General features: G+C 54.4%; 5 protein-coding genes across 5 annotated transcripts; 2 read left to right on the top strand and 3 right to left on the bottom strand.

Annotated features, from left to right (window-relative positions):
- Positions 1-599: 599 nt before the first annotated feature.
- N0V89_001047 (uncharacterized protein) lies at positions 600-2,478 on the top strand (the record flags this gene model as incomplete). Its single annotated transcript, XM_056209862.1, has 5 exons — positions 600-877; positions 924-1,164; positions 1,253-1,436; positions 1,545-2,231; positions 2,285-2,478. 5 exons carry the CDS (start codon positions 600-602, stop codon positions 2,476-2,478), a joined length of 1,584 nt encoding a protein of 527 aa, XP_056076684.1.
- Positions 2,479-3,619: 1,141 nt separating this feature from the next.
- Positions 3,620-4,273, top strand: N0V89_001046 (uncharacterized protein; the record flags this gene model as incomplete). Its single annotated transcript, XM_056209861.1, has 1 exon — positions 3,620-4,273. One exon carries the CDS (start codon positions 3,620-3,622, stop codon positions 4,271-4,273), a length of 654 nt encoding a protein of 217 aa, XP_056076683.1.
- A 947-nt stretch (positions 4,274-5,220) lies between these two features.
- Positions 5,221-6,138, bottom strand: N0V89_001045 (uncharacterized protein; the record flags this gene model as incomplete). The annotated part of the gene is made up of 1 exon (XM_056209860.1): positions 5,221-6,138. The coding sequence occupies one exon, from the start codon at positions 6,136-6,138 to the stop codon at positions 5,221-5,223; it is 918 nt and encodes a 305-aa protein (XP_056076682.1).
- An 837-nt stretch (positions 6,139-6,975) lies between these two features.
- N0V89_001044 (uncharacterized protein) lies at positions 6,976-8,771 on the bottom strand (the record flags this gene model as incomplete). Its single annotated transcript, XM_056209859.1, has 2 exons — positions 6,976-7,944; positions 7,992-8,771. The coding sequence occupies 2 exons, from the start codon at positions 8,769-8,771 to the stop codon at positions 6,976-6,978; spliced, it is 1,749 nt and encodes a 582-aa protein (XP_056076681.1).
- Positions 8,772-9,737: 966 nt separating this feature from the next.
- Positions 9,738-10,957, bottom strand: N0V89_001043 (uncharacterized protein; the record flags this gene model as incomplete). Its single annotated transcript, XM_056209858.1, has 2 exons — positions 9,738-10,796; positions 10,853-10,957. 2 exons carry the CDS (start codon positions 10,955-10,957, stop codon positions 9,738-9,740), a joined length of 1,164 nt encoding a protein of 387 aa, XP_056076680.1.
- Positions 10,958-19,647: the final 8,690 nt, after the last annotated feature.

The raw sequence follows: 19,647 nt of genomic DNA, 5'->3' as shown, positions 1-19,647 counted from the left end.
GAAGGGGAGGTGAGCGGGACCTGCATGCTGCGAGCTAGCGACCAGCGCCGGCAATAGCAGGGCAAGGGTGATGCACGTGGTGCGGAGATGAATGTCGACGAAGGGGATAGACTTCTTTTAGATGGCGACGGGCGCAGGAAACAAATATTGGATGGCGGAGTGGTGGACGAGGGACGCGTGGAAGCGAGGTGCCGGCCGTTGCGCAGCGTGCCAAGTCGTCTGGAGTTGCTCGCGCTGCTGAGAGCGATGGGACACACCGGCGATAGCTGCAGAGCCCGTGGACACTGTACTGTTACCTGGCTTCTACTGTGCAGTGTCGCTCCCGGTCTCCGACAAGCAGCGAGCGTTGGCTAAGCTTTGGGACCGAAAGCTTGCCGCACTGCAGGACCTTCCTCATGCGGGCACAAAGTACGGCGATCTTGTGCGATGCATGCACCAGCGTGCTTCCTGCCTACGCTTTGTGACGTTGGACCTGGCATCCGCGCATTCCATCATTGTGCTCACGCGCTCTGCTAGACGCCGCTGTCGTCCTCTTAAGATCCGTGCCTCATGCTCCGTTCTTGCATGCTCAACTTCCCATCTTTGAAACGAGACCGACAATGCGTGACCGTGAGAGGAGCACCGCGGACGAGCTCCAGCTCGAGGCCTTGGGCCATAAAGGAGAGCTTCAGCGGAACTTCTCATTCCTGTCGATGCTAGGTTTAGGGTTCGCTATTCTAAACTCATGGACAGCACTCTCCGCCTCACTATCTCTTGCCCTCCCCAGCGGCGGGTCGACCAGCGTCATATGGGGCCTCATTACAGCAGGCATATGCAACTTATGCTTAGCAGCATCGCTTGCCGAGTTCCTCTCCGCATACCCAACCGCTGGTGGCCAGTGAGTCTTTTTCTGAGCTATCGTATCGTCTAAATTAACATACCAGATATCACTGGGTCGCCGTCATCTCCTGGAAGAGATATGTGCCTCTTCTCTCTTGGATCACAGGTTGGATCAACGTCTCTGGCTGGATCGCTCTTGTCGCCAGTGGGGGGTTGCTTGGATCACAAATAATCATCGGTATCATCTCAATGTACTCTCCCAGCTACAGCCCGGAACGCTGGCATCAGTTCCTTATCTACATCGGCTACACTCTAGCAGCCTTCTTTGTTAATGCTTTCTTGAACGTACGTATCGGTTCGTAAACTACTTTCACTAAGCTGCACCCATAGTGGAGGCGCGCGTCCTTGATGCATCGTACTGATATCTAATTAGGATCTACTACCATACGTGAACAAGGGTGCCATTACTTGGTCAATTGCCGGCTTTGTAGTGATTTCTATTACCATTTTGGCCTGCGCGTCTCCAGATTACGCTTCTGGCGGTTTCGTGTTTCGTCAGTTTGTCAACGAAACTGGCTGGCCTGATGGGATTGCTTGGTTACTTGGTCTGCTACAAGGTGAGTTTGGGGGAAGATGCGACTTAGGATCACTGTTATCCGCACTATTGTACTTCACTTTTGTCTACGTCGATAGTCGGAACCGATGAACTATGCTAAAAGCTGTAGGTGGCCTCGGTCTGACCGGATACGATGCCGTTGCACACATGATAGAAGAGATTCCTAATGCATCCGTTGAAGGGCCGAAGATCATGATCTACTGCGTCGCGATTGGAACATTCACCGGCTTCATTTTTCTAGCCTGCCTGTTATTCGTTTCTGGCGGCAATACGGAAGAAATCATTGCATCTCCGCTCGGACCCCTACTCTACATCATCCACAACGCTACCCAGAGCCGCGCAGGTTCCGTGTGCCTCCTCATGTTTCCATTAGTCTGTCTCCTCTTCGCCACGACAGCCATCATGACGACGTCGTCGCGTATGGCGTACGCCTTTGCGCGGGATGGTGGACTACCCTTTTCCCCATTTTTCGCAGAGGTGCACAAACGATTAGGGCAACCACTGAACTCGCTGATCTTGACAACGGTATTGACAGTCATTTTCGGGTGCATTTTCCTGGGCTCAAGCAGCGCGTTCAACGCCATCATCTCCGCGTCCGTCGTTGCTCTCGGTGTCAGCTACGCCATACCCGTCGCCATCAATTGTTTGCGAGGAAGGAAGATGCTTCCTCCCAGGGCGTTCTCGCTTCCTGGTTGGTTCGCATGGCCGGCAAACCTGCTCGGCATCGCTTATGTCATCGTCACGACGGTACTCTTCGTCTTTCCGCCAGAACTACCCGTCACAGGCAGCAACATGAGTAAGTTCCGCCGGACCTGCCAAAAGAAGGAACGGGCAGCTGACTCTGCACAGACTACTGCATCGTCGCATTTGCCATCATCATTATTATCAGCACGGTCCAGTGGTTTGTTGATGGGCGGAAGAACTTCACCGGTCCGCGGACAGATCTGGGATTAGAGGCGCTCGAAGTTGTGCAATCAGAACACCAGGACGATCTGCACGGTGTCCCTGATGGCAAGAAGTATGACGAAGAACCGCGAGTATAGTCAGGCTGCGGCACCTGATGTCCGTATTCGAAGTCTTGATACGACTTATCGATCTTTCGTGCTTGAGCAAGCCCAACCACAATTAACAAGAATCGTTATAAGTCAACCACGCGAACGTTCGCACAGCTGGACGATGATTTTGGCAGCTTGTGACGTCAAAAGCTGGATGACTTGTTTTCAACACTCCGTAACGCGACTTTCTGATGAAGCTGGACTTCGCTCCCGTTTGGGCAATCCAGGAAGCCGTAAACAAGCACCCACCTCGCAAACACCCCACACGACAAGGCTGATGTTCAAACGAAATTACGAACGGACTCCTGCGCAAGCCGTCTGCGCGCATCTACGCCCCAAAAAATTCCGACATTGGTCACGAGCTTCGGTCGCATTGAGCCCTGGTGCTTCATGCACCTTTTTCACATTGCGCAGCTACGGAAGGCGGCCCCCACGCCACCCGTGTCTAGACTCTTCTTGCGAAGAACGCTGAGATATTTCACGAGAGGACGTAGACCACGATAGCAAAGTGGACAGCTTCCGCTCCTCGCATCGGACCTCCGACTTCTAATGCATCGCCATTCGCTGTGTTTCCCACATAGTGTTGCGGAAACAGGCTTGATGTAAGGCTGATGAGGTGAGCGTGGCCAACCATACGGACTTCCGTCGCCTAGCGAATCCTTGCTCGTCCACTAGCGCGTCCTCCCATTGGACACTCGCTCTCTCTGCTCTAGATGGTGAGGGAGAAGCCTGGACGCGAGGGGCGTGCGTGACGGAGTTTTCGAAATCACGGATACGGAGAAAGCTGGTGTGCTGTGGTGAGGAGAATTTAGCATCGCAACCGTGCGAAAGGCTGTGCCGTAACCAGATGATATAGATACTTATCGACGGTTGCTTGCTGCAGGTAGGAAATTTGTTTCAAACGACAGGGACTTTCACAAAATTTCGGAGGTTTTCTTGCGCTCTGCTGCTGGTGCATAGGGTGGGTTCTCTACACGGTCAACGCTCAAGGGGATATTGCTAACTGGTGCAGCTTTTCATACATTCACTCATTCACATCGATCTTTACCTCCTGGAGAGACTTTATTTTTCCTGCCTTAGCGACTTTAACCTCTCCTTCATCGGTCTCAACCAAGAACATTCATTCACAATGCCCCGTCTCGACACCTGGATCAAGACCCGGGTCCTCACCCTCATCAAGCCCCGGCACCACAAGAAACTCACAACCAAAGACATCAACATCAGCAAACCCATCCCATCCTCCCTCCAACACACCGGCTGGTCCCCCGTCATGCGCTCCCCACCTCAACCCTGCTCCCGCTGGTCCCTGTCCGCTGAAGACCTTCTACTCGGCTCCACTTACTCCCCCTCTCTCTCCTCTGGTTCCAGCACCCCCTCCCTTACGCACTCCCGCGAATCCTCAAACTCCTCTGGCATAACCATCGTTGTTCATTCGCCGCCCCCATCCGCTGCTTTGCCACCGCCAAACTACTTCCCACAAGAGCTGCCGCTGCCGACACGCAGCCACTGGGCCGAAGCTTCCCCGGTGCAGACGAGTATTTTGCCTGCAAGTCCGCCGATGGAGACTGTTCTCTTCTCCGAGACTCCTTCACCGACGAGCTACTTCAAGAGTGCCTTCGAGTTCGATATCAAGGATTTGATGCCGGCAGATAGTGTTCTGAGCGAGACGGATGTCACCGATTTGGAGAGGATGAGTGTCTTTGAGAAGAAGAGGTTGACCCGGCGAATGAGTCTCGGTATCGATGGGCTGAGGCCGTCGTGCTGGGAGTACAACAGGATCTAAGTGCCGGGCGCGTACCTTGGAGCCGATGGTCTGTTCCATTTTGGCTTGTTTCGATTCGACTCGCTGCATTGAGCGCGGCGCACACTCTTTTACTGAAGCGTTATGGTTGCATTGATTTGCGTTGGGCTGGGTTCTGGGTTTGGGCTAGACGTTGCATCGGGATACCCTCACTTCCTTTTTCCCCTGTTCTTTTTATTCTGTCACTCCTTCCACTTCTTGTCATTCCTTCTTACGACCTTTGTCTATACCCTTTTCTTTCTTCGCCACTGCCTCTCCTTTCTCGTCATTTCTTATGACTTTTCGACCTGTCGATTCTTCGACTTCTGTTCAAACTTTTCTTCTTCTCACGCTCTTTTGCCTTACGGATTTACTGACTCACGCGGTGGCTCGGGCAGCTTCGAGACGGTTTCTTCATTGTACATATCACTACACCTTCTTCTGCTCCTGTGGATACCGTTATAGACTAGAATTCTTCACCTATGCTACTCTTCCTTCAACAATGTCGGTTCTTCAAATTAGCCCTCGGCCGAGGTGGTCGACTCGTTTTACGTATGGAATGTGGGCATCGTCACGAAGTGCGTGAGTCAGTGACCATGGAGAAGATAGCTACCGAATGCCACATTCGCGGTCGTACCTGAAAAGTACCAATGTCTGTCGCTGCATTCACACCATAGAAACATCCGCCGTCAATATAACCCTTCCTCCCTACCTCAACACAGCCTCTTCCATCCATCCACCCCCACCAGTCCCCTAACCTCCCTTTTCTCCCGTCCACCCTTAGACCCCTCCCTTACAGAGTGCACCACCGTTTCTCGCACCCTACCACCTTTCTCACTATCCCTCGCGAAAATCTGCAACCCCTCAAATGCGTGTCCTTCCCATTCTGATGGTTTTCCAGAATCTTAATCTGGACAAGATGACAGCGAAGCGTGGGCATCTTCGGTTTCTTAACCGTTGCGGAAGGCCTTGTGAGGGGCGGGGCACTGGGAGAGAGCGTGGCAAAAGGGGCGCGGGGTGCGGGCGGGTGAGGAGGGTGTGTTTTGAGTTGTGAGACCGACCGGAGTGACCGTTTGGTGATGGACTTGCGTATCGAGGGGTAAGGATCCGTTATTGGCCGGGATGGGTGTAGCAGTAGGTGCTACACGCGGCGCTGTGTTCTCGAAATCGGATACGTCGTCTGTAGGCGGTGCGTCTCTAAAAGTTTGCCGTTGCGCCTCAGCAGTGGGGTTCGCGTCCGGCATATCTACTTCATTCGTGCCGTCTTCGTCCTCCGAATCGTCCTCGTCGTCATCGGGGTCACCAACACCAGAGAAATCAGCCCACACCCATCCGCGCGGACTCTCGAGTCTCATCTCGCCCCACTCGACAAGATCATTCATCCCGCTGCCCGCCAGCAGCACAATCCGCGTCGGCGTGTAGCTCTCGTCCTGCTCGAAATCCAAGTACAGCCGCAGTCCGACAATGCGGACTAGCTTGAAGAAGTGGATGTTGAGGTAGTGCGGTTGCGGGCCGTCGGACTGCCAGAAAAGGCTCGGTGAAGGATGTCGGAGCTGCGGTATGGAGCAGCCGGGCTTGGAACTTGAGACTGTCCAGGAGGCGAGGGTGGAGATTTCGCGCAGATCAGGTGGAAGAGCGGCGGAGAGATGTGACGGAGACAGCGGTGGCTCTGAGGGTTCGGATCCAGGGGAAAGAGGCCCGGCTTGTTCTTCGTCGGAGACGAGTGCTTGCTCCACCTGTTGGTGTAGCTCTTGCTCTTGTCCGTCATCTGAGGCGTCTGCTGAGACATACTCTTCGTCTGATTCCGAGAGCACTTCTTGTGGTGAAGGCGAAGGCTGTGGCTGACCTCTGCGGCGAAGGGACGGCATAATGGCGTTGCTGTGCACCTGTTCAGTAGCGACTTGCTTCTTCTAACATGCCCAGTTCAAGAATCGTGGTAGTTGTATTCAAATGTGGGCTAAATGTTTTCGCCTCGACGCCCGTCGGAACTAGCTCTTGTACCTGTATTGCTCGCCTCCAGAAAGCAAGTGCGCGTGGAAATGTTGTTTGTTGTTCTTCTCCGCTCGCGTCGACGCACCGAGCTGACTAACCCGCAGAATGTTCAAGTTGCTGTAGCTGTGTTTCGCAGGCGCGGTAATGAGCTTTTCTGACAGGGGACTGGGTTCCTGGAAGTGTTGTGGCGCGGAGCATTCGCGATGCTCGACAAAGAAGTCGCGCTCAAGTCCTCGACGCGCTAGCTCATCTAGGAAAGAATTGAACGAACATCCACGAGTGGCAGCGACGACACCTTCTGCGATACAGTCTACTTGAAACACATTGGGACGCGGGACCCCTTGAGTCGAGTTGGTACGTGATCAATTCGTCCACCTAGACTACATGCCAAGTTGCTACGCTGTGGATGCCATTGCAAGCGTGCATATCAACTATGTGCAGACTCGATTCCAGAAGAATTCTGGATGGCTATCGAAAGCGTATATGCATTACAAGGTTCTAATTCGTTGCTAGTATTACAAAGTGTCTTTGCGTGTCCATTGTCAGTGTGTTGTCGTCTGCAAGCACTGCTGCAGAAAAACTTTACGTTGGAGCATGGTCAATGTCTGTTCCCCTGCGCCAATGCGTCTGTATTTCTCTCCAGCATGGTCCCTCACTCACATCAGTCTTCGAATGGAGAGCCTGATACCCTACCTTCATCAGCCCACTTTTCCTTAATCTGCATTCGGCCTCCCCAGAATCGTCGTCTGATCCCCCTCGGGACTCAACCCTCTCTCCTTCTTCGGTGTCCCACTAACTGCCTCCTTCGCCAACTTCCTAGCCCGATCCCTGCTCCCTGCGTCGTCCTCCCCGATGCGCTCCAGCTCCTGGCTAACCTTCATATTAAGTGAGTCGACGAACTTGCGATTCTCAGGGCTCAGTGTACCATTACCGTTCCTTTTCTCTCCGTTGGGCTTCGCGCTCTTCTTCTCGCCGCTGGCAGAAGAACGGCCGCGGCCGTTCACGAAGGCGTCAACGCCGTCTTCGGCGGACTTGCCAAGCGACTCGATCTCACGGTCTACACCGTGGATGGCGTCGCGAGTCGACTTCGCAATGTGTTGCTGCGTAGTGCGGTGCTTGGTGTTAGAGGTACCGCGACGCATGTACGACTTGACGAAAAAGCGCATGAACAGGCCGGTGAGGGGCGCAAGGTAGATGAGGTTGAGGTAGACGGCGAAAGCTTGGCCTGAAGTGTCAATGCAAGGAACGTGCTCGTATTGTGTGCGGTAAACAGTGCGGGTATGAGTTGCGTGCTGAATGGGGTGCTGAGCGTGCTGTCCAGCTCCAACGTAAGCTGCGGGAGTTACAGCAGGGGAAGCGTAGACATTCTCGGCAAGACCCTCGTCACCAGCAGCGCGGTAGATCCACTTCTTGAGGAAAGCAAGACCGGCGCCAGTGGCGGCAGGGACGGCAGTGGAAGCGACGGACGACGCTGCTGAGGCGATCGACGAGGCATTGGCCTTGGGAAGGACATTCTCGGCTACTTCGTAGGCGACTGAGACAGGGACAGTGTATGAGACGAAGAGGTGGAGGGCGGCGAAGGTCACACCAACGAGGAACTGGGTAATTTGCATGGTGGTGAGCGTGCGCTTGATGGCCTGAGGGACACGGAATCCGAGAGCAGAAACAGTGTAGTACGTGTACTGTGATTGTGTTAGCAGGCGAAAGAAGCTATCTAGTAAGGACGTACCATCATGGCGTGGATGCCAGAATTGACAAGCGCGAACATCCAGATAGGAGGAGACATGTAACGAATGCCAGACCACATGCTCAGCATGGCGCCAGCGTGGTGGTACGTCTGCAGGGTAGTGCTCCGCTTGCCCTTGAAGATGATGATGAGGGTATCGATGACCTCGTAAAACTTGGACAGGTAGAAAATCCAGCCCCAGAAAGCGAGCCCCTCGTTCCACACACGTCCCAGGTCATCCGACTGTGGGAGACCATTCGGACCCAGCTTAATGTTGGGGTTCGTGCTCTGCCACTGTTGCGATTCCGAGTTGTAAGTGACAGCGTCACCCAGCCCGCGCGGTCCGTGAATCTTGCACAGAGCATCGACGGTTCCTACGAGCGCGTTTGGCTCCGTATAGTGTGGAATGGCATGCTTGAGCGAGCGGATCATGGCCCAGCAGGTGACGGCCGAGTACACGGCGAGGAAGACGTTGTGGAAGATGACAAAGGCGCGGAAAGCGCGCGTTTTGCTGATCCGCCACGGCTTGTTTCCATGCTTCCTATTGTAGGCGTTGAGGAGGGAGATGGTCGTCGCGTATACGGTAGCGACGGTCAGGGGGACGATGGGCTGTAGTACGGCGTTGTAGATGTGCGTTGGGATGGGAAACGGATTCCTGAAGCTGGTGAAGGGCGCATCGGCGACAGGAGGAGGAATCGCAGGGGGTGCGGCATCCGGAGGGAATCTGAAGACAGCCCACTTGGGGAATTCGCCTGGGTAGAGGCTCGGTCCTGCGCCCGACATGATGAACTGTGACTGTGGCGCCGAGTCGTTGAGGGATGGAAGAGGCGTCGAGATGGAGGGAGTGCGCGGTCTCAGACGTCAATTGCGTCGAGTCTACTCGGGCGGAGCTATCAGTAAGAGAAAGGGTCGACCTAAGGCGCGATGCGCGATTGTTTGCCCTATCGCAACAGGCGCACAAGTGTGACGACATACCTCGAAGAGAAGTTTCCAAATACCTTCCCAACGCTGCGATTGCGCCCTACGAGCACCACACGGACAGACAACAGTGTGGAGAAGAAATGCAGTCAAGAGACAGACAGGTTGATGTCCCACACGAATGCACACGCTGCAAGGACACTCGCATACCAGGAGCACTGGGCGTCTTTAAAAATTCACGACAGGCACCGCGCGGGCACAGGCCCTAGTCGAGCCGGCACGACTAGCGCCTCCATCCGCTTCGAGCCTCGGCCACGACAACTCGCCTGAGTGGTCGACGTCTCGGAAAGATCGCTGCATCTAGCCTCGACGTCGACCTGCGCCGCAGGTAAGGCTTGGGAAGTACGGCTCGCAAGCCTAGCCGGCGAAGCGGTCAGTGGCGGTGACGGTCTGGGACAGGACGAGAGCAGGACGGGCAGCGCGGTGGAGGTGAACAGGAACGGCAACAGAAACAGTAACAGCAACAGCAACAGCAACAGCAACAAGTCGTGCGACCCTGCAGGGATTCGAGACCCTGACGCTGCCCCTCGTGTCCGAGCTTTCGAGGAGCGCGAGGCTGGTTTCTGTGTATATATACCCAAGGTCTACTCCGCAGAGGTTGACTGGATGAAGCATCAGGCATCTTAGAGACTATTCTTCCTTTCGTATGGTCGCCGACTGTGCGTGTACGATTGATATGCTCAATATCCAAACATTGTACATTGAAGAGAACAGGGTATACGGTTCCAACCCTCTAACAATAGCGAACTGCCCTACCTAAGCCAAAATCCATCAAAACTTGGGTTTGCTCCCCAACGGAATCGGCGGCGGCTCCCCCGACCCACCCAGCTCTTTCTTCTTCGGCGGCGGCGGAGGTGGAGGTTTCTTTCCCAGCCCACCTTTGGTAGGCGATGGTGGTGGACTCGCCTTCGAACCCGAAGCCAGACTGTTCACCCTCCCCGAGATGTTGTACTTTTGATTCAGAGCGTTTGCCTTATTCCACCCTGTCGCTACCTGCTCCCCGTGTCTTTTGCGGAAGTTGTTTGCTGTGGAGGCGGCGCTACGCGCGTCGGATATGGAGACTTGGGAAGGGTCTTTGTGAAGGTTGTTTGCGGTTTTGAGGGCGGCTTGCTTGTCTGCCCATGATGTTCCAGCTGAGGGAGGTGCGGCCGGCGAGAAAGATGAAGCGGTGTTCGTATTCGCGAAAGGAGACCGCAGCTCGTTCATTTGCGAACTATTGCGACCTGGTACAGCTGGGACCGAAATGGGCGATGGTGATGCTGTCTGGCGAGGAGGTACAGGTGGCGAGGGGTTCTGTCCACTCTCGAGCCCAGGCACAGCTACACCTGCTTGCCTTAGCCTGTTCATCGCGCCCTGATTCAAGTATCCTCCGGAGGCAGTGTTGTTTTGTGTAGACTCGCTGTATGTAGGCGGCGGCGCGGGCGCATACTCATCAGGGTGAGAGTTCTGTCTTGGTGGAAGTCGTGGTGGTAGACTGGGTTTCGGTTTCGGTTTCGAGGATTGCGAAACGGTTGGAGCGGTCGTCTGCCCAGGTCTGAAGGCTGGCGGCTTGGGTAGATGCGCGGTGCTCAGTCCGGTTGTGTCTGCGGTATATGGTCCTGGCGGTGGTCTATTCGCTTCCTCCTCTTCTATTTGCCGTGGTGCTTGCTCCTCCGCTCTAGTTGCCCGCGGCCTTGCCGGACCAGCTGCGTCTCCATAGTAGGCACGGTGTTTTGGAGGTGGTCCAAACGACGAAGGATCTTTCAGGGTAGATAGTGGTGCTGAGACGTGTGCATGAGGATCTTCCTTGGGGTCGGTACTCTTTCCCGTAGCTTTATTCTTCCATGCTGCCTTTATTACTTGTCAGTGAAACGTGCCATGGTGTGAGTGCATGCCGTAGAACGTACCACCGTGTTGACGCCTTTGAAATCGGCTCTCCAGCTCTCTCTGCCGCCTTCTCCCTTGCCCCCTGGATGCCATCCGCCTTTGGCTATTCCTTTGAAGCCGCTCATGTTGGTGGCCGTAATCCGTGGTGATGCATTGTGAATGTTGGGTGATGGGACGGAGATAACGGGCGATGACGCTAGCCAAGCCCTACTTATTCAGCATGTTTCACAGAACCATCGCTCCAGATGTCTTTCAAAGGCGCCAATTGTCAGTACCGAACGCTTGCCAGTATGACAAAATGTGGCTATTGGCCCGTTTCTTCATTCTCATAGAGTCTATGTACATTTCATTTGTTAGCCTCCCCTTGTCTTCGCATTCGATTGTTCACTCCCATTCCTGAAGAGAGCCCTACTCATTATCATCCATCTAACGTTCTCGTTTAACACATTAGAAAGAGCGTAGCGAAGAAAATTAATAGAAAACGTGTGCTCGTCAGCATTACTTCCGCATTGCAAATCTCCCCTCATAAGGAATGAAATGACAACGGATTATACCAGATCCCGCAGTGTTGTGGGACATGCAAGATTATCGAATAATGTCGAAAGAGTCGGGTGAGGGGATCATTAGCGGAAGTGCAGCCCCATATCTATGTCTTCGAGACTGTTGTGTGGATTTCAGCTCGAAAGCGCCGACAAGCAGTACCCAGGGTAGTGAATAGGGCTGTGTGTAAGGACTGTAGAGAAGGTATACCGGTGAGGGTGTATGCTAGTGTAGCCATGCTGTTTCGCTCATCAACGCTCCGAAAATGGAAATGCCGCATACAAAAGGTATAAATGGAAATTGCAATCAGGAATAGCGTATGCTAAAATGAATCGAACTGATCAATCGGGCCTCGGGTATCCTGGTGTTGCGAAATGGAAGTAACATTGCGGCCAAAGTGCGCAGGGACAGTTTTCAAGTCAAAACCTGAGTCGATATCCAAGATGTTCACATCCTGGGGTGATAAGGGTAATTAAGACTTTTACCAGATGCTGTATTTGTCGGTGTGCGTGTCGAAGGGTTATCGTCGGTATACCGACTTGTGTGTGAGCGGCGAATCGAAGAGACCAGGCATAGGTCCCCTCACCCTCCCGCCACGAGCCAAGGGTGTTTGTCCGGTACAGAATACACATACATATACTGGAGGTACATTGTTCTCATTCAGACCAACGCAAGGCATGTGCAGCCAACTCTTGCAACTCTCGCATAAGATCATCGGACGACCATCGTCGGGTCCATTGCAAACACAACGGGTGGTCTCGCTCGATAGACTGCTACGATCAGTCGATGGAGTTGTCAAAGCTGTATCAGAGGTGTTCGCAGGAGAAGCGATGAATGCGTTGTTGAACGGATCGAACGAGGCAGATTGTACATAAGCCATGTCGGCCGAAGCTTGAGCCCAGCGTTGGTTGTGAGCTTGCAGGGTGTTGTGAGCAGAGCGCTGTTTCTGCCGACCCTGAACAGCCTTCTTCAGAGCACCAAGTGCATCTCCTGGAGAGTCGGACGACTGTTGGTCTGCCCCTTCTTGGATGTCATCGAACGAAGTTGGGAAATCCATCATGCTAAACCTCCTGTGGCCATTGTCGGCAACGCGCCGCATAGGTCGAAAAGTATCAAAGGATGCTTTATCGAAAACACCAGACGAAGGTCTCGATGCAGGCCGTGGTACCTTGAGAGAGTTAGACCGGTTCAGTTCACCGCTATCGTTACGAGCATGTTTGGAAGGTCGGCGTTGCGGCATGTTAAAGGACGTGTTGCGGCTAAGTGTGACTGCTTGAGGGGTAACCTCGTCCTCCGAGTCACTGTCATCATCAGCCCACAAGTCTGGGTATTGTGCCCGCATATCTTGAGGATTTCTACGTATTTCCCTTCTGCCCTCCTCTTCCTCGTCGGCTGGCACAGTTTCTGTCCTAGCCCTACCACTTTCATCGATTACCAGGCGCGTCCTAGGTCTACGAACCTCAGGGATTGCCATGAGTGGGCCACCGCTTGATCGTTTCAGAGGGGACGAACGTCGAGGGATATTGTAAGCCGTAGTTGAGCTGGATGAGCGTGACTCCATAGAGGAAGGTCTGCTTTTCCTGAAGCCACTGTCCGTATTACTTCGCTGCAAGCCAGGACGTGCCTCGAATGATGCGCTTGAAGAATTGGTGCTGGTACGGGAGTGTTGGCTTTTGGCCTGCCTCGCTGCTTCCTTCTCCCGCATTGAGTCCCTGAGTTGTGTCTCATATGGTTGTCTAGTCTCAATTGGTTTACGGGGCACCGGTCCAGAGGTACTGAATGATGAGGCTGGACCTGGGCTTGAAAAGCTAAAAAGCATGTTGGGATCCACACCACCCGACGTTGAAACGAAGGAGCCTGGCCGTGAGCTAGGTACGTTTCCGGCGTTGCTTGTGGTAAACGAAGTTACCGCACCGGGAGATGATTGTAATCCTTGAAGAACTTGAAAAGCTTGCGGTTTCATCTGATCGTTAGCCGGAGTGTGGAACGCCTGCCAGTTCATGTTGCCTTCAATTTTGTGCGGGGTAGGCCCAAATGGATCGGATGCAAGGGGCATATCTATGTCCATATGAGAAGTATCATGAGACTGATCCCAGAACAAGCGAGAGTGAGGAAGTGGTGGTGCAGACATTGGACCAGTGCTGGGGAATTGAATCATATCAGGCGAGAACTGGAGGCTAGGGTAGCCCAACGGCGTCTGGTTGAAGAAGCCCTCACTTAGCGGCACCTGCCCTGGCGTGCGTGCAACCACGGTGGCTGGCGTGGAAACATTCCCTGCACCTTGTTGAAACCGACGAGACGTGGCATCCCTCGTGGGAGGTGGTGTCTGCATGTGCGAGGTATCCATACTGAGCGGACGAGGCCGAGAAGCCATGTGCTCTCGAGGAGTTGCGCCGATATTGTTCACTGACTGAGGGTCGGGCGACGATGAGAGCCTCCGTGACGGGTCAACAGGCGGCAGCGGAAGATTGGTCACAGCGAAGTGATTGACATGGAAGTCTGGATCTTCAGGCGTGCGAGCCTTCAGACTTTGTGACGTCGACGGCCGCTCTATTGGTGTCGAGATGGTGAAGGTCGGGGTCTGGGCGGGCGTCTGCTGCCCATTGACTCGTGGTGTCGACCAGGCGTCGAGGAAGTGCGACTGGGGAAACGACTCGGTTTTAGGCGTCTTCAACGTCGAATCTGGGGCGACGGACTTTGGTGTGGAGGTGGGACTGGGAAGGTGCCAGTCGGAGGATCTGACGAAACAACAGACCGTTAGCTATGAAACGTTTGGGGTCCACTAGGGGAAAAGGGCAGAACGAGGAAAAAACATGACGCTGTAACAAGACGAAGAGTATACAAGAATTCGGTGGCGACATGAGAAGTCCATGATGGGTTGTGCTGACTGGGACATGGAAGACGCTTGGGTCGGGATGGAGCTTTGGAGCGGCAACCGTGCGGTGTTGCCTTCGCTCTGCCTGGACTACACCCCAATTCGGCGATCCATGAAGCAGATGGAGCATTGCATATACGCAGACAAGCCATTCATTGTTGCTCGTGTGTCCGCTCCAAAGCGTGCTTGACCGGTTCCCAGCGTCATCCTGTCCCGCAAAGCTTGGTGGTCCGGTGAGGGACACGCCGAGCTTGAAACGGGTAGAAGGAAGCTCATACCCATATATGTGATGATCCAGACTCATAGCAAAACCGGTGATACAATGTCGGCACCGCAGAGACCATATAGCGAAGTTCTATTGGGGCGGCGGTCGGAGGGGTGGTGGGCGTCGAGGGCGGCGGGGACGATGGGATGGAGGCGCTCTGGCAGAAGAGTATTGCCGTCTTTCGATCTGGAGCAGCGGCAACGCAGACAGACAGGGTAGAGCGGCTGTGGTACACTCGACGCTGAGGGACGCTGGAAGAGGCAGGGCCCTGGGGTGTTGTGAGACGTGCTGCAGGTACAGAAGCCACACGAAGGGGTAGACGGCGGCAGCAGACGGCGTCGACGTCTGCAAGCCAGGGCTCTGGAGGGGTCAAAAGCTCAGACGGATGTCTGTGACGCGGGCGGTATGTTTTTCTTCACGGAGCGAGACCTGTGGGGCCGGCGAAGTGTGCAAAGAATTACTGCTGGCGAAGACCAGGAATTATTCAACTTGCCGATGAGAGGGTGGCCCGGCGACCGCCCGCGCTGTCAGGAATGCAGCTCTCCTGAGGCTAGGGATCGTGCAGGAGCAGATCAGGTACCGCGCCGTAGCGGGCTGGCATGTTCGTGGGGACGCATTGGGGGGAGCTTCATTATTGGCAGGGGATGCTCTGAGGGCATTCACAGAGCCAGCGGAGAGCAGCCTCCGCCGCAGCTCGGCCCAGGGCGAGCTGTACGATAGGCTGGGCGGTTAGCGGCGCCCGAGGAGGTGATGCGCCAGATTGGATGGCTGCCGGCACGATACATGGAGGCCGCCGAAAGGATGCGCGGTGGGTGGTGGACGCATCGTGAAGACACGCGGCGGTGAACCTAATCATACTGTTGTCCGCTAGGAGTTCGCGGCCCTGCACTCTGGACTGTACGCTCCACCACTCAGTCCAGCAAACCCTTGGGATCGCTGCGAAGCTGTCTGCGCGCTTCGTCCTGCTCTCCTGAAGCCAGCGTCACCAGTCCGTCCACGGCTCGAACCAGCAAATGGGCGACCTATCATGCTTGCACAGCTGGCAGCTCTAATATCTGCCCTATGCCCGCTCCCACCCTGCACCCTGCACCCTGCACCCTGCAAATCTGGAAACACCATGTCTAGAAGCGACCAATCGCCATGGATCCATCTCCTGACGTCTAGAATGGCGCGCGAATGACCGTTCGTGTTGGCTCGGGGCGACCACCTCTTCCCCATCCTCATCGTGTGCGCCGTGGAAGCGGGAGCCAGTCTGGGGACAGCGGCGTGTCTGCCTCTCGCCGCCGATCAGGGCCGTCCAAGGCATTGAGATCTACCTTGTGCTGTCCTCGTGTGATATTGCCGTATCCGAGGAGCAGCAGCATCATTCATGTTCTGCGGTACCCTAGCATCGCCAGATTGCACGTCACATGCTCGCTAATCCACCTGGGCACATCTTCATGCAAGGTACAGGATGCTCATTCCGTCGGTCTGCAGCCACCGCCACCGCCAGTGGCCAGTGCGGATCCTCTAGCATTGTAGCAAGGGAGCCGGACAATGTCGCCGTCAACTGGCAATCATCCCACCTTGCCCCTCATCATCTCCTGTCCCGTGGGTTAAGGAGACCCCATACGTTCTTCCATGTGAGGGGCTGCCCTAGTGAACTCTATTCTGGAGTCCAGCGGCTGAACGCTGTGAACTAGCAAGGTATGAAGGAGCTGGATTTCGGTACCAAAATTCGACTCGTAAATTCGCTGCATGGACGTCGGCTACTATATTTGACCCCATTATCACGCATTCGCACCAACATTCCCATCGTAATCTCATCCACGTACGCTAGCCCTCCCCCTGCTCCAAAATGAAAATAATGGCGTCTGCTACCGCCACACATGCGACGGGTAGCCGTCGTGAACAAACCCCCTTCCGAAAGCATCTACACTTGTTGACGAACCGAAGCTGCATTTCTCACGGACTTCGTACGCCTCGCGCGTTGGCACTGCGACCGTCTGACAGCATACGACTCTGGTCCAGAAAGCAGGAACTAAGTGTAGCCGTGTGTTACCTAGGATGCGAATACCGAGTCCAGACCAGTAGCGCGGGACAGTTAGGCGAACCTCCGTGGCAAGTTTCCATCAAGTAGCTCTTCTTCCCACCGGCGGGTCTTGCTGATAAGAAAGATCGGACGCAATGGACAGGTTGTCAGAGTTCCTATGCAAGGTGGGGCCTGACAGATCCGACACTGCGTTGTCTTCTCGTGGATCTTCGAACGGGTTTGACAGTGGTTGAAAGCTCTGTCTGTGGGACTGACGGGAATATTGCGACGAAACGGACGGCGATGAGCGAGGTCTGCTGAGACTACTATTTCGTGAGGCGAGACTTTGTGGTTTGTATGGTGGAGGCGGCTCTTCGTGAAGACTGTTGCTATCCGCGAACGGGTCGCCCAAGCCTGTACGCTCGTTTCGTGTCGACGTGACATCAGAAGTATCGATTCCAGTCATGTAATTACCGTCAGAGCCCGCTGATATTGGGCCTAGAATGACGGGCAGTGGTGACATTGGACGTTGCATGATATAGGTACGCGCCGTGTATGAAGGCGCTCTCGAAGTTGGTACCACCGGAGCCACATACGCCCGTACAGTTGGCTGCTGAGACTTCATTTCTTGGACTCGATTCTGCGATGCCGCGATCTGCCTCCGCTTCCGCCGCTTTCGCATACAGAAGAAAACAATGAAACCGATGATAGCGATAGCGACAACTGGGACAGCACCCGCGGCGGCGTAAACGGGCCCGTGGTTCGATCCCTCTTTCCTTTGGGTATCACCTATTGATCCTCCTTCGATACTGGGGAAGGTGGTGCTTGAAGGAGCTTGCGATGGGCCATCATCAGACGCCACCAAAGTAGCCGTCACAGTTGCTGTGGGTCCGCTTGGTGCGTGCTGTGAGTCGGTATTGATCTTTGACGTGACCAGTGTGCTCGTAGTCAAGTATTGACTCACCCACGGCGGGATTACGCCAGGTGTTGGTTTCCAGCTCACCGAAGAGGGCGGTTCAAATTGAGAGTGATCGTCGTCGTCGTCGTCGTCGTTCGTGGGTTTTGAGGGTTCGGGTGAGGTGGTTGCCATATGGTCGTTGTTCGTCACCCAGGAAGGGTAGTCGCCGTCTTCTCGCTTTTGAGCACCGTGCCCATCGCGCCGTGGTACCATGGGGCCTGTCCGGAGGTGTGTGGATATGAACTGAGAGGAGAGGGCCCTACTGACGGTGACACTGCGTCAACCCGCAGCCAATGTTCTGGACAGGTTGTCAGGAATGATGGATACTATTATTCAGGACGCGTAATAGCAGTGCGCCTGTAGAACTGATATCAAAGGTATCAAGACCAAGGTGGCTGGTCCCCTTGTGTGCTGGTATTTGGGCCTGGAAAGCGGGGCCGGTTGACGGTCTCCGTGAGCTTGCGGGTTCTACTAGCTGCAGTTCCCGAAGTATGCAGCTATCAATGACGCCAAAGTGCTATATTGCCGTATTTACATAAAGCAGAGCTCACGCAGCACTGTCGTTCACGTTCCGTAACGTGGGCGGGCGTAGAGACGAGGAGCTGCCCACTTCATGTCGAAGCTGAAGACAGCTGACGATGGGCTGTGCTGGCAATGATTCTCCATAAGCGGACCTAGCAATGTGTATCGGCCTGGCGTTGGATGCTAGCACAGCCCCAAATTTAGGATGCAGTTCGAGGTGCAGAGAGCTCAGCCCCCGCTTGGTTGGGAAGCCACGACCCTTGGCGCACCCCACGTGTAAAACATCGATAGAGATCGAAGCTGGAGTGCTTCCACATGGATGGAGTCGTAAGAATCCGAGCACGCAGCAGAAGCAAGCTCATAGTCCAAGTCAGCAATCGTTCGCCCTGTCGCAAGCTGAGGTGCCGAGAGATCACCTGGGAAAGCGACAATTCACATGACGATGCAAGAACAAAGGAGCCGTTTCCGAATCACAGCAGCGCCGTCTACCGTATGGGCAGGAACAAGAACAACCAATCGCCCTTCCTGATGAAACCCCCGCCGCATCCATGACATCCATGTCGCTAGGTACCCTCCAGAAGGTTCTGTAAATCGATGTCCTACCGCGATTTCTGTTCACCTTCCCCAACCGCAAGATTCAACATTGGCTCCTTTGGTTGCTTCATTGCCGATAGGGCAGGACCAGTCATTCCTATACACCTTCACAGTTCGACTTAGCTAAACAGAAGTGCGTGCCGACTGGAGAGCACATCGGCATCACCACCTTTCACATGCAGTCATGCCAGTCAAGAACTTGCATCAGTGCGTTTATTTCGATGACCTATCTACGATTGAGCCGTTCGTTACCGACTGGGATAAGGCCTATTTCAAGTACCGTCCTTTGAAATTGCAGGGTTCGCTCAAGCTCGCCTGAACCAAACGCTCTTCTTCCCGCGGTACACAATCATCATTCTGGCGGCGTTTCAGATTTGACGCAGTATCGTACCAATCATACGAGAACCCGAACACATCATGTCCTGGTAATGTATGTATGGTCGGCGGTTGCTGTTACCGACTCACCGTTTGCTGTCAACGCTACAGCTGTAGCGTACAAGTGATCGAGACTGTGAGGGGTATGCATATCATCATACTGCACTCTGAGATCGTCAAGCCATTGATCAGAATATTGAAGTTCTCGAGGTTGTATATTTCAAGATGACCAAGATCCCTCTATGGTCACTGGCTTCACAGAGTCGTAAACAACGATCTCATACTATTGGGATCTCAATAGGTTGAGTTTGACGGCGTCACCCCAGCTGTCATCCGTGCCGTATGACTGTGGGAATCCACTACTCTTTAGTATCCTTCTGTTTCGTGTTGGTGTGGGTGAGGAGAGCGAGGCCATCGCTGGCAGCAACACGGCCACTTGTTACTTCAATTCTTTCGTTGGGAAAGGGAAATTCGGACCCTCCACAGCACCACTGACGGTCACAACATCTCCGTTTTTCTTGATCGTATCCAGAGCGACCCTGTGCACGTGCACGTCGCTGCTCCCTTCGAGGTGTGTCAGATAGCCGTTCTTCCCGTCAGATGAGAATGTGTATTGTGAGCACGTACTCAATATCAGATCTGTAATGATTGCCGTACCGCGAAAGGTATTCGGTG

Source organism: Didymosphaeria variabile (genome assembly GCF_027946475.1).
Source record: "Didymosphaeria variabile strain IMI 356815 chromosome Unknown scaffold_1, whole genome shotgun sequence".
Taxonomy (NCBI): Eukaryota; Fungi; Ascomycota; class Dothideomycetes; order Pleosporales; family Didymosphaeriaceae; genus Didymosphaeria; species Didymosphaeria variabile.
This window is presented reverse-complemented; position numbering and strand designations above follow the sequence as displayed.